The 14,869-nt window shown below is 37.4% G+C and overlaps 1 protein-coding gene across 1 annotated transcript in view; it reads left to right on the top strand.

The window, feature by feature from the left end:
• Window positions 1-14,869, top strand: part of diaph2 (diaphanous-related formin 2) — a 382,189-nt gene that overhangs the window by 9,155 nt on the left and 358,165 nt on the right. The window contains exons 3-4 of the mRNA XM_042418197.1: window positions 8,078-8,110; window positions 10,487-10,663. Coding sequence (XP_042274131.1) covers window positions 8,078-8,110; window positions 10,487-10,663 — 210 coding nt within the window. The remainder of the gene's footprint in view (window positions 1-8,077; window positions 8,111-10,486; window positions 10,664-14,869) is intronic.

Below are 14,869 nucleotides of genomic sequence, written 5' to 3'. Positions count from 1 at the left end.
TACTGTGATCCACAATCTAATATAGTGTGTCACAGGAAAGAGTATACAAGAGTACAGGAAGTGATTAAAGGTAGCTAATTTTGTAGCTGTGAAAAGAGGTCAATGCAGAACCGTGACTAACTGACTGACAGTAAACGTGATGCAGTGCCTGATCTGTGTTAGTGAAAATGGCTTGACACAGTGATATCCTGGGTCATTATATTTTGTAGGAGTCTTAAAAGACTCAAAATATAGCAGCGGTAATGTAGAGTACCACAGAAGTATGAGGTAAGTATAATAGTAGTAGTAGTATAACCACAGTGATGGATACAACCACATTTTTACAGGCACTAGGATTATTTTTTTAATCATGTAAGTACCCAGCACTCCAGTTATATGTCATTAGCCACCATATAGCCTACAGATAACAACAAAGTCACGAGTTCACATGTTTTTGCACATCAGCAATAAGGGAAGATGATGGTCAAGTATATGTGATCGCTGCACAATTAAAGCTGGATTTAAAATGTTAGCTAAAATAAGACAGAGAAATATTTTGTAACATCATAAAGTTCCTGTTGTTCTAATGCAGTCTTGTTTGGATGTGGGACAGATTTATTTCGCTACAAAAGTCTGTAAAATTCAAATTATAATCTATGTGATATCATGAACAATTTAAGAAGATCCTTGGACTGTGACACATTCTTCCTTTCTTCAAAACCTCAGCTTGTATAATGGCTCCATATCATGTGAGCCCTCAAGGGTACAGTACTACAACTTTGCTTTCAACAGATACAGAGATAACCTGAGGGCAGTGCTGTGCTAGTCTGCAGTCACATGGTCAGGCTATCCAGTGTAACACCATTCAAATCTTGTACTGGCATTTGTGTGCTTCCCCTTTCAATGGTTGCTGTTTTAGGAAACTGTAAACAGTACCAGTGCTTTGCCTGAAATAATAAGCCTACCACAGACTCGTGCCCTTTTAAAGGCACTTCAGCTCTTGTTGATGTCCAGTGCATTCTTTATTGTTTTTTTCTCTTTTCAAATTAATTACTTGTACTGAGATGTTTTTGGAACTTATTGGAATGAAACAAGTGAAAGTATCTCAAAGTCAAGATTGTGGGCGAAGACTGAGGAGTGAACAGTGCATCTGTCAATACTTAATTTATTTGTTTAGGAGAACAAGATGTCATTCTGCTTGACTAAATTGTTCCTAATCCAGTTTGCCAAGAAGACAAGTTTGCCATTATCGTGTATGTGAATCATAGATTTTTTTGTGCTGGGGTAAGAGGTTGCGTGTTCTGTTTTTATGTGTGTTCACGGGTTAGTTTGCCACATTTGTTTGCCAGTGCTTGTGGCACTGCCTACAGTCACAGCACCGTACACCCTGTGTGCTGCAGTTTTCAGAATCACTTCACTTTATATATTACTTTCTCTGTTTCACTCCCATTTGTGTTGACTTACTCACAGATGTGTTCGGATGTGGATATCTCTAGTTTCACTGCAGGTAAAAGTGGCCCAACTCATATCTGACTCACCTTAGTTTTTTAAATGACAGAATTAATACAGATGTGACATTATCAATTCTAATTTCAGCCACTGATACATATTTGATTTGTGGCAATTGTTTAGTCTCAGAATCTGTAATGTTTTAGACCATCTTAGGGCTGCAATTAGTTAATATTTTAATTATTGAAATCTGTCAACTATTTGGATTAATTAATTACTTGTTTAGTTTATAAAAATTGAAAACCTAAATATATTCAATTAAAATGATTAAAAGCAACAAATCCATGAGAAACTGGAACCAGAGAATGTTTCGCTTTTTGCCTGATGAATGAGCTCAAAGAGCAACTTGCAGGTTTAATTTTTTACTGGATTTACAGTTTACGTATCATGAAAATTATTGTGTGAGAGGTTAATGTATGATTTTATTAGTATAACAAGACAATGAATCAATCCAAGATTGGTGCAAAAAATGTTGTTTTGATATGTTAGCTTTAGTTTACATGAATTACAAATTATGCATAGTAAATCATTGATTAACCATGTTCTGTTGTGTAGATCCTTAGCACGCAGTTCTTTTGTCTTTATGACTTTTTGCGTATAACTCACAACCCTCTCAAATCTGAAACATAGGCTGCTGTAAAAGGACCTGTTCTGGATTTTACTCAACAAAGTTATGCAGACAATTCTTTAAAGCACAGTTTTGGAACAGGCCCCACAGCTAGGCAGATGAGACATCTAACAAAGTTTGAATATAGATGAGACTGAGGGCTATGGTGCAAAGGAAACCAGATGTTTACTGTCATTTAATGTTCAAGAAAAACTATTTGCATATTGTGAAGGAAAGTATTGGTAGAGGGCATTTCTATCTGGCTTCTGAAGTCAGTTTTGATAGTAAATAAATGAATAAAAGTCTGGTTGTAAGTCACAGGAAATGCAGGTGAAAATAAGGTTGGGTACCATTCACATTTGAACCGATACTGGTACCGGTACCTGGAATTCAGTACCGGTATCCAACAGTACCTTTTTTTGGTTCTTAACTCTCCAAACTTCTCATTTCAACATTGTTATTTATTAAAAACATTTTGTTGTGTAAGGTAAAATAAACAAAATAATAAATGAATAATAAAGAAGGTACAGTACATTGTCTAGTACATTCTCTGTTGGAGATGTGCTGTTTGCTGAAAATGCATTAAGAGCCTGTCATCTGCAGCTCTTCATCAAACATCTCACTGTGGCTGTTTCTGCTTGTACTGTTCCTCTCTACAGTTTTACTAACTGATCTGAACACATAGCTCCAAATATCTCCAGATCTTGTTGCGTCAACTTGTTTTTCTTGAATAGCACCGCTAACAAAGCTTTGTTAACTCAGCAATAAAAACTTTTTCATTTTCTATAACTTCTTCATAATAAAAGCCTTCAGTTAGTTTGTCAGTGGAAAGCTTTTAATATGAAGCAGCAGCAGCAGCAGGAAATGTTTTTATCAGCAGTAACTTAACACGGCTTCGATATGGCTGAAAGCCATCAGGAAACAGTAAAATAAGGCTGATATCTGAAAGTACAAACAGGAACACATCAGAGAAGTTTCAGCTACACGTTTGTCAGTAAACTAGAAGGGATTTCTCGAAATGCTCATAAGGAATCTTATCAATATTTATTTGAATTTACGACACAACCTGCTATTAAGGCATGATTGATTTAACGCGAATAGGTACTCGGTAGTAGCAGTGTAATTCGGTTTGTACCCTTAAAAAGACAGAGTTCAGTACCCAATCCTAGGTGTAAATAGAATCTAAGTGTGTCTTTTGGCCTCTTTTGCCCCTTCTTTTCTCTGCTTGATAAGGGGATACACACAGTGCAAACATTAAGATTGATATATTTTATCAAGAAGGATAAATCTTACCGTCATGCTTTCATAAATCTTGTATAGCAGTGTAGACTGTGTCGTGCACTACCTCTGTTTACAGACAGGCATTGAGAAGACTTTGTAACAAGATTAATTTAGACAAATTGTTTTGTTTAGACTTTGTCTAATTCAGTTATTCGGGTGGTATTAGGTGCTGTCTGATGCCACTCCCCCAAAATTGAGCCTGATATCGGCAATGCTGTACATCCTATCTGATTACACAAAGACAAATTATGTAATTTCGATGTTTGCGGCTATGACTTGCAAACATTAGTCTCTAATGTAACTAGAAGACAGTGGTACCATAGTCTAATGGCCAGGCCTTTCAGCTACAAGTTTGTCTCACACAGTAGGAGTTTGGTGGAGGTTAGTTGCTCTTCAGTGTATAAATAGGTCTTTGATTACTCAATAGATTCAGTATCTTTAGATAAACGTTTAATAATTAAAGCCTATATCTATAATCTGTTATGTGCATTAGTTAGGGCTCTGCACCTTTTTTCTAGTTGGAGCTCTGGTGCACCCTGTTGAAATGTTGAGGAGCAACAGCCCAAACTTACAGGCCCTTTATATTGACATTCACAACAAGACTATTATTTTCTTCTTTTTCCATCTTAAATGTGTTTCTGATTTGTGATTTTGTAATAGGTACAGATATTTATCAGCAGTTACTCCTACAAATTGTGCAAATGCATTATCATTGCTGTGCTTCAGATTCACTTTTTAATTTATTCCCCTCAAATTTGATCACATCGTGATTTTTGTGAATGACAGTTTCATGAGCAATTCTGTCTCTTTTCTTGACTGGATTTTTTATGTTTTGTAGAATTACTGTTCTTAAGGGTGCTTTCATTTTACAAGCAAGTTTACAAGTGGAATTGGAAAACCTTACTTTCCATGCAACTGTTTGGCCAAAAACTGTCTCCTGTGTGCTTTATCTCCAAACTGCACTCCTTCATTTTTGTTGTCACAATAGGCTAGTTTTCTTTATTACACATAAATAATATGAGATACTGGAGTTAGTAATGCATTAGAAATTAATCAAAACTCCACATTGCAACCTGTTATTGTCAGAATTACAATCATCCAGACCATTGTACTGTATAATGCTGATGTAAGGGTCGTTGTGCATTGTGCATCAATGCTGTGTCATAGTGGGACAGAAGTCAAGATTAGTGACACTTAGTAAGGCAGAGCATTAATTACACATTAATCTGCTGAAGGTTTTTCTGTGCTCATCTTACATCTCAGTTTAAGACCTGTATGCATGAACAGGATTTTGTTGTGACATCACAACTAGTTTGGAAACCAATCATGGTTTAATATGTAATTTACAAAAGTGTAATGTGTAAACCTGAAACCTCCTGCATAGACATAGGAGACATCTTGTGTCCAACAGTTGAAACTTTTGGAATCAAAAATATTTTTATATTCATAGTTTCAGGATTTTTCAATGAGGGAGAAAGAGTAGATGTCATGTCAATAATCTTTAAGGCACTGTTGGAAATTTTGGAAAAGACACACATTATCATTCAAAGCAGTATTTAAAATATATTTTAAACATGTCTGATGGGAATCTTTAAGCATTGAAATTGTTATAATGACATGTTGCATGCTTGTTTGGCTACACTAGCAAGTCACTCAAGAACAGTTGAATGGATACTATACTGTCTTTTGAGCAAAGGAAGGGGCATTAATTTCTCTAATCATGTTTGTTTGGAGTGAGCAAGTTGTATACTGCCTCTGCGTCTAAAAGTTTCTCTCTCTCTCCCTCTCCCTCTCTCTCTGTCACTCTCTCTCTCTCTCTCTCTCTCTCTCTCTCTCTTTCTCTCTCTCTCTCTCTCTCTCACACACACACACACACACACACACAGTCTCATGTCATGCTTCTGATGAGTTAATAATAGTATTTTGCCTGATGGTTCTGAGCAGTCTCTGTAAGATGTTTTATTGCAGCTATGCTCCTGTTGTCCAGAATTGTTCATGTTTACCACAGTGAGATATGCTTTACTGGACTACTGGTAGAATAAAAAAGAGAGGGGGGAAGAAATGCGTGGGATAAGTAGAGAGTATTTAGTGCACTGATAGTTGTTTCCTTCTGAATAAGTAACAAACAGCTTTGAAATTCATGAAATAAATGAACCCTTAACGAGAATACAGATTTTCCACTGTGAAAACCCTACGTGACTGCTGAGCATTGAAGTATACTTATCAGTGTATTGGGGTAAGGAGAAAATTTGTACAATTTTCCTAATTTTGTTGTAGCTCTTCTATCAGAATTTGGAAGTTTTTTGTTTGTTTTTGTTTGCCACACTGAAAAACAGGTTTGGGTGCTGCTAACACTGCCTAGCCTGTAGCTGAACGGAGCAGTTGACTGAACAGGGACACAAGGTAGTTTCATGAAGTTGCCAAGAACAGCAGCACATTGCATTACAGTCCTCACTGCCAACAATGGCTGACTCCCAGTAATCCCTTGTTATTATTAGAACTAATTAAAGTAAAACCTAATTTCCTTCTAAACTCGTTTTACAGAGGCATCGTGGCTACTGATTTTATAGTGATAGTTCCAGTGAGTGAGTTAAAATGACATCATACAGATGGTCTAGTTAAATTGGTTGGGAATAACAGGCATTGCTATTTTAAAGCTGTGCAGTGGTAGCCAATGAAACAAAAATTATCCTTTGTCCATCTTGAATGACAACGTACCTAATGTGCCATCTGGTGGCATTTTGTAATAAAACTAAGAGCAATGGGAAGAGTTAATGTAATATTAACGTTAAGTGTAGTTATATTAATTTTAGAAGTTATTGGGTAAAATATGCATAGTGGTATAGTTTTGTTTCCCCAAATTGACTCTCAAGTTGTGGGATATTGCTTTGTGTTTTCATTTTTAAGGATCTGTATGGAGTCATAATCATATTTGATTAAGGAGGGACCCAGAGCTAATTTGATTAGGTTATTTAGAGCAATATGTGTTTGGTAATAAACATTTATTATGATGAAAAAAGTTTACTTTAATAAGCAAGTGAAGCCCAGAGGACATGCGAGCTTAATTGTTAGATGTTAAATTGCGTTGTTGCGATGTTGCCAAGATAATGGGCAAGGAAAGACCCTCAAGTCAAGGCAATTAACCAAACAGTGGTTTGATTGTTGTTAAATTGATTAGAAAATGTTTAAGTACTCTATTTGAAAATTAGCTATTGTTTCACGCAGTTTTAGGCTGATGGTGAATGCTGGGCTTAATGACACATACGCTCTGATCTAGAAATGGGAAAAGTTGTGGCCCAGGTCAATTTCTTAGCTTTACAGATGTTGTGAGATGTTGTACAGCGACAGTATATGAAAGGTCATGTATGATGATGGAACAAATATACGGACATTCCAGGAAGACCCTCTATACATAACGCCAGATGAATATGACATATTTGGTATCTTGACTTGAAATAACAGCTTAGACTAAACATGAAGCCTGCACAGAGAGACTGAGGCTTTGTTTTCTGTGGTTCATAGCTTTGTCCACCAACTGTTGATCAGTTGTTGCAGACAAAACTAGTGATAGATATGGCAGTTTGAGTGTCTGCTCAGTGTTGCCCAGAGCGACAGCTGATGAAGATGCACAGAGGGAGGTGTGGGTTAGAGACAATCTGTTTGCTCGCCCCAGCATCAGTAGTTTCCTGATTAGAATAGTGGAGAAATCCGCGGCTGGAGGCAGGCTTTATGGCCATCACTACCCCACATCTCCCTACTCATTAGTACTTCACAGCCTAGCGCCACAGCATATGGCAGTGTTGCTTCTGCTTCCCATTTGAGGTGTGTTTCAAATGACTGTCCCTTGCCGAGCCAAAAGCCTTTGGCAGTAGCCTGCCTTAGTGTGTCTGAGATGGAGAAAAATATCTGTATTGGAGAGAATTTTTTTTTTTCATTTTTTATGCGGGCTATTTGCAACATTTTGTGGGGATGATGATATTTGGTTTGAGAGCAAGCATTGTTGATTTTCTGTGAAAACATTGGTTGGCACTCTTTGGCAAAAGTTGGAAATTTATTTGACTCATGTTTCTAATAAAAATAAGTGAACAAGAATGATTTGATTGGGCCACTGTCACTTCAAGAGATGCTCTGTAGAAAACACACTAAAAGGATTTGAAAAAAAATGTTGGTGTTAAACTGTGCCTAGCTCTAACATTATACACATGGTCTTAACTAAACAGCATTAAAATGTCTGCATGTTTACAATGGGTGTTGCGGACAGGTGTGCTCATTCCAATTGTGGTTGTGGGATTAAAGGTGCTTTTCATTTTATGTATGTGTTTGGTATATATGTCTTAAGCGTGTGTGCTTGGGATGTTTACCTTTACACACACGCTAGTGTTTTACATTAAAACACTATTATTTGGTATCATTAAGTATTGTCACATCCTACACATGTACAGTATCCAAGATATGCTCATATCCCCTTAAAAAATTGAGAATAAGCTAATGCTGGTTGTGATTCTAAGACATTTTAGCTCCCTATTCATTGTTTCCTCTAATATCTGGAACCTCACTTGTTATTATAACAGGAGAATGAGACAGTATCCAGGAAACACTGTACATGTGAACACAAAGCAAGTGGGATACATATGGTTCACTTTGGGGTGTTGTCATTTTCTGTTGGATCTTATTTTTCACACTGTGCCCTCCCTCCAACAGAACATACACATAAAAACATTGGCTGATGATATGGTAAGGTGCTTGGTTTAATTTTGGTGTGATTATTTTTGTTTTACATCCTCATCTCATGTGTTGTCATGGCTGCATGGGACTTTTAACTGAAATAAATGGATGGATCAAATATGCCAGAAGCAAATAAATGAATTAATATTTTAATCAAACAAAACATTAAAAAGCTGAAGATATCTGTATCCTGTATTGGTTACATCTAGTGTTGCGAGAATGAGACAGTGTAACAGAATAGAGTAACAAGAAGGAAAGGTTCAAACCTGTCTCAGTTGTTGTGGTAACTCTCCATAATACCATCTAAATAAAAGATGATTTGTCATGATGCTGTTATTTAGCATCACTGACTTCTGTTAGCCTAAATTTTTCATAATGAACAAAACTTAGCCCATAGCATCTAGACTTTTGCAAGCAGCTCATAGATCATTTAGTGTGCAATTATCAGTAAACTTGCGATGAGATGTTTCTGCCAGGGGCTTTTTTAATAACCTTAGTTAACAAATAGCCTAACTTTGACACTTAAAAGCTCATGTAGTATTGCAATCCTTCTTGAAGAATGCAAGGTCAACATGTAACTGCAGCTATCAGGAAATCTCTCCTTATGGTTTTTTTCTTATAGTATGTTTGATCCATTCAGAACTATTTCAACCAACTTACAGTAGTGACATCATGTATGTCATCATCATGTTTGTCTTACCATTTCATTAATATATTTGCATTCATCCAGCATGTCCCCTCCATTCCATTTTTTACTAAATCTGACTAACATTGCATGCGGTTCATGTACTTTTTCTGCTTTCACACTAAACTTAACTAGACAGCATTCATTAGACTAGTGTCAACTGATGATTATAAGAGGGAAACTCAACTGAACTGATATTATCGCAATGAGCTTAAGAGGTTATTGTACGCTTAAACTATGCTAATTCAATAACCTGTGTACCAACCATGTGATCCCTTGGGTATGATGGTAAGTGAAGTCCTGATGAGTTTCATACAGTATACTACCTCAGTACAAGTGTTTTTTGCTACTAGTGTGTTGCAAACAAACTTGTGTGTCTGTTTTCATTGTTAATCTTTACGAATAAAAACATATTTTTTTGTATTTATTTTGAATATTGAACAAATAAAAATGGTTCTAGAGATGGCGGTGTTGGTCCAGCACAGTCCAGTGTGAAATATCTCAACAGCCATTGGGTGGATCAAATGGTATGTCAGTGACACTGGCATGGCATTTGATGAGGAAATTCAGCATGACCTGGTGCCCGCCTCATGACAAAAATATTTGCCCCACTGGTGGAAAAGATGTAAAAATAGCAAAAGGTGTTTCCATTTTTTATCCTTTTAAACTATTTTGTCTTATAGTGTGTAATGAGTCTCTCTCCCACCTGTGTTAGTAGAAATGCAGTTTTAAAGGGGACCTATTATGCCTATTTCCAGCTCTATATTTTTACTCTGGGACTCTACTAGAGTAGCTTTGGATTATTCACAGTTCCAAAAAGTCCTTATTTATCTTATACTGGCTCTTTATGCAGCCCCTAAGTTCAGCCTCTTTCTGAAACAGGCTGTTTTAGCCCCTGTCTCTTTAAGCCCCCCCTTGCAGTGAGCCCACTCTATTCTGATTGGTTAATTTCTGGAAGCTGTGTCACAACTCCTGGCAGCTGGGGAGGCTATGTAAACAAACCATGAAACAAACTATAGTAGTAGTTTTCTTGTTCTTTTCTCAAATTGTCAACTTCTCAAATACATACGTACATGTTTGAGCTGGAATCTGACCTGAAATATGTGATTGAACAAAGCTAACAACACATGGTAAACCTTAGCAACAACCTTAGCAACCAAGGCTATGGAACGGACAGCCGTTTATGGGCACGCAAGACGATCTGATGTCAACTCATTGGCAAGATAGAAAAAAAACATCACAAACGAAGCGTTCAGGGCAGGCTGAAGCCCTAGCTTTTGATTTGCAGGGAGCATTTATACATACGTTAACCTCCAGTTTTGGAATTTTGCCCTTGTTTAACATAGATAGCTGACATCATTACAGGATATAAATAACAGAAAAGCACAAAAAGCATAATAGGTACCCTTTAAGGCTTAGTCTGAAATCACTCCTTAGTGACTCGCAGGGACTCAGGGCTGGATTCTTTTTTCTTTTCACTTTTGTTTGCAGAAACATATTTTGAGCTGTCCTTGCCATCGGAGGATCCGGTTTACAGTGTAATCTGTCAACACAAAACAGAACAACTCTTGAAATCTGGGTCATAGGCGGGAAAAACCAATGCACTCCTTTAAAAAAAAAAAAAGGTTTTATTTCAGTGAAAATCAGCAATAGCAAAAAACAATATTTTAATATCTCACACCTCTTCTTTTTTCTTTTAGCGTGATCGTATTACCAGTTTCAGAAAAACAGGGATGAAGAAGGAGAAGCCCCTTATACAGCACCCTACAGATCCCCTCTCTACCCAGACTGAACTGCCGGTTCCTCAGCCCCTATTTGATGACCGCTCCATGAACCTCTCAGAAAAGGAGATTATTGACCTCTTTGAGAAGATGATGGTAAGCGTTGTGTTTCTCTTGCATGAGCATTATTGAGCGTTCCATTATGAAATCTTAAATTGATTCATAAACCTGTACAAAGTGGTGCACAAGTAGAGAAACAGAGAGCTGCTGGAATGAATATTGGTGTAGAGTGAGTTTGAGTAGACAGGTTATGTTTCAGATATGTTTTCTATCAGTATATTACCACCAATAGATTTCCATGCTTCCTTGTTTTACTGCTGATGACATTTTTTCTGTGTACCAAACTCTGCCAGGCATGTCAAAAAAGATGGTAATGAAATTACTTCTTTTCAAGGCTCTTCTAGTTTTATGCAACTTTTATATATTCTTTACTGTCTGACCATATAATCATGTCTTCATAAAATTACAAAAAAGATAATGTGGTTTACAGTTGTCATGACAAAATGTTAAAAAAGGTTTATTTTCTACCAAAAAGCATGCAATCCTAAACCAGGATATGACATTTACATGTGCAAATTCATATGTGATACACCAAAAACCCAGTAATACAAGTGTGCATGTTAACATCTGTATCCATAAACCAAGCTCCAGTAGTTGTCATTGTGATCACATAGACAGAGATCAGAGATAGGTTTAAACTGTATCCAAACTATATCTGTAGATTTACAGATAATGTTGAAAATTGTATCTTTTCCAATATCTAAAAATTGCAATATGAAAATTGAAAATTTTCCATCTACACAACTACAGCATAGGTTAGAAAACCACCACTAATTGCCCAATCATACTCCCATAACATCCCATGGTGACATGAAACAGTGCCCAATTACTGGGTTGCACAAGACCCTCTCCTTTATTACCCCAATTTGAATGTACAAATATGCAAAACAATATCACAAATTTATGATACAGAGTCTTTTTTACATAGTATAATATATATTTAATGTATCCAAGATAGACTTGAGATATGTTTTTATAGTACAACTAAATGTATTTTGCATCCAGAAGTTAAGCTTTCGTGAGGCAGGGCTCCACCTACGTATTCCCTAGGCCACTGTCAGAATGAACACAGAACTTTGAAATTCACTTCGCACTCATCTGTGGGGTCAAAGCTCTGTCACACTTGTGATTTTCTCCATTGAAATGCATTTTTGGCCTTATGTACTGCAGGATTGAAATCTAACAAAAAGCTTTCAGCCCATCTCTTTGAAGTGCAGAGCTGTATTACTCTGGCTTCATTGCATAGGTTGTGTGTACTGTTGTGGATAATGTCTCCAAGTGTGTATGTGTGTGTGGTACGGTGCCTGCTTTTTTTTTCTCATACAATGGTCTTTATTGCCAGGGCTAGAGAAATGCGACCAGTGCTCCTGGTTTTCATCAGGCTCCTGCTCAGTGTTTTCTTGCCTGGGTGCTCATCCCTGTCACTCAGTTCACCTCTCAATTACTATGTTTGTGCTCACAGTGGCGTGACATTAAACCCAGGCTTCAATTTGCTCAGTGACGGACGACACAGAAGGCATGTTTGCTGCTCTGACATTTGACAGGCCTTGACACTCCAGGTTGGGAAGTGTAATTACAGTAATGAAATCGAAAAGAAAAGGGTTATTTACTTATGTACTTTTGAAACCGCCACTATTTGCTCTCATAGACTGTAAACTTTTTAAACTTCCTTTGATGTAGCAAACATAGAAATGAAAGTCGCGTGTAGTTTTCTTTTGATGCTACTTGCTTCTCTTCAGCATCTATCTGTCTTTGTCATCTCTGTATCTCTTTTTATGTCATACACACATACATTTTGATTGCTCTCTTTGTCTTTACACCGTTTCTATTATTGATTGTTTTTAATGATGCTACATGCTGCAGCCTTAGATATCCAGCTGGCTTCAAATGAAGGGATGACCCATGCCATATCAGTTACACCACCCACTGTGCATTAATGACTAGGAGAAACTGAAAATATTTTTTTCTCAGGAAAGTGGTTCACACATTGCACTGTGTATCTTAAAGTCTAAATAGCACATAGCCTATTACTGAAAGGTCATCAAAGGGATCTGGGAAAATATAGGAGGAAACACTCAGTCAGTTGGGAGGGAAACCAAATCAACTCTTTCTAGAATTTTTGAAGCTAACCGTTGATAGCAGAAGTATATTCATAAAACAACAGGGAAAGTTAAAATATATGAAAAAACATTTACTTTCAGCACTGCCTTTAGAATGATGCAGTGTATATCTTAAGTCTGTGTGTCCTGTCATATGATTTCCTAAGATGTGCATAGCTGGAATTCAGAGCCCCTCATCAAAATGCACAGCAGTAAATCCACTGATGAAATGTCCGGTATCACAGCTGCATCTCACTAAGGATGCAGCTGTGTTCCAGTAGCTGACTCCAATCTGAGAGGTTCAACGCAGGAATGCGGTGACACACATTATGGCATCTGAACTAATTTTATCAGCGTCCAGTAAGCTGTGAAAGACTACACTAAACCGTGTCTGACTCCCTTGACATATCGCAAACCCCTTTCATCATGCTCCAACTCTTTATTGTCTGTAACATTAAAGAAAAGCAGTGGTAGGATTTCTGGTGAGGTAAGATATATGAACTTGTCCTCTCCATCAAGACAAAAGCTCCCTGATGGTGTGACTTTGTGACATCAATAGGTGCCGCATACTGGCACTTTAAGTTATCTGTGCTGATATGGCCATTAGCATTCATAGCATTATTACTCAGATGATGTTTCTACTTGTCTGTGAGCATGAAAACCTCCAACAGCATGACATCTTTACTTTGGATTGATTGAATTGATTTAATTCCAGTACAAATTTGTCTCTGTTATCGTTCTTTAGAGAGTTTCTTCTTGTTGTCAGGAGTAGTGTATGGCATTGAGGTGCTCACAGAGACAAAGAGGACCGGTGAAAAAAGAATGTAAAATTGCGGGGCTGCTGTGGCTAGTCGGAGGTTTTATGTGCCTCTCTATGCACCATTGTCAGGATGAACACTCCCAGTAATAAGCTCCTATGTGATCCCTCAGCAGTTACACTCTGCACCAGGACATTAAAACCAGCCCACAGGAGAGTTACTGTGTGTGCCCTTACACACTCATGGATCAGACTTGAGGGTAGTGGACAAAATAATCGATTTGTCACAGTTGAAGCAAAACATTTTTGTAAGTCTACTTTCCTCAGATCCACTTCTCCCCATAGCTTGGACTCTCCATATCCATTTCAGTCTCACACACATTTGATGGTAGCTATTAATTGTTTTTTCCTGTGATCTGAAGCGTGTAGTGGTGGACATCCACTCTGGATTGGGTTGTGTTCAAAGCCACATTGCCCCACAGTATTCTAATTAAGTAACTATGTATATATCATTTCATTGTGTTGGCTCTGTTCTGTAGCACGTTGGATTTGATGAAATGAAGCAATGACTAAGGGTTAAGTGCTCATTTTCGGTTTTAATTGCAAGACTTCTATATCCCAGTCAGATAAACCATGTAGAAAATTTAGCACTTTTTATACATAGTTCCTAAAATATGGTGAACATAATGTATAGGTCAAATTGGAATAAGCTTAAATGAAGTTAATATATTTAATATTTGGTAACAAATTATTGTGTTTGATCCACAGACTTCAGTAGACCATAAATATCTTCTCTGGTTATGTGCTGCCAGGCCTGTACTGCAGCCAACTTCAATTATTGCTTGATTTGAGAGCCGATCTTCAGCGAGTGAAACGAGTGGACTGAGGTTAGGTGACAGTCAAGAACAATCCACTGTTTGGCTCGTAAAAACTCTTGGGTTGCTTTTTTTGTATTTAGGATCAATTGTCTGCTGCATTTTCCCAAAACCTGAGGGGGATGTGGGCAAGGGTGCTGTGTATAAAAAGGCATACGAGTCCTATTGTGCTCACCTAAAATCATTACACCCTTTGTTACATCCTTAAATCTGATGGTCAGCTCATTAACTTCATTACAAATTCAGTGTGCTGGAGCACAGAATCAAAAAAATTTAAACAATGTGTCACTGTCTTACTACTTATAGACTGCACTGTACATACTGTAAACAGCAAAGTAGTCTACCGGGATGAACAGTGTTCCCATCCCTCTCGTCCATGATGCTTAGTCTGCTAAGTGTTGCTGACTGACATTATTTCTGGTTAAGCAAGACAGTGGAGAATGATTAGTATTAGCAAATTCTTAGCAGGGTTTGCTGGGCCAACATGAGACAATAAGATCTGAAATACATG

This window comes from Thunnus maccoyii, chromosome 8 (assembly GCF_910596095.1).
Source record: "Thunnus maccoyii chromosome 8, fThuMac1.1, whole genome shotgun sequence".
Taxonomy (NCBI): Eukaryota; Metazoa; Chordata; class Actinopteri; order Scombriformes; family Scombridae; genus Thunnus; species Thunnus maccoyii.
This window is presented reverse-complemented; position numbering and strand designations above follow the sequence as displayed.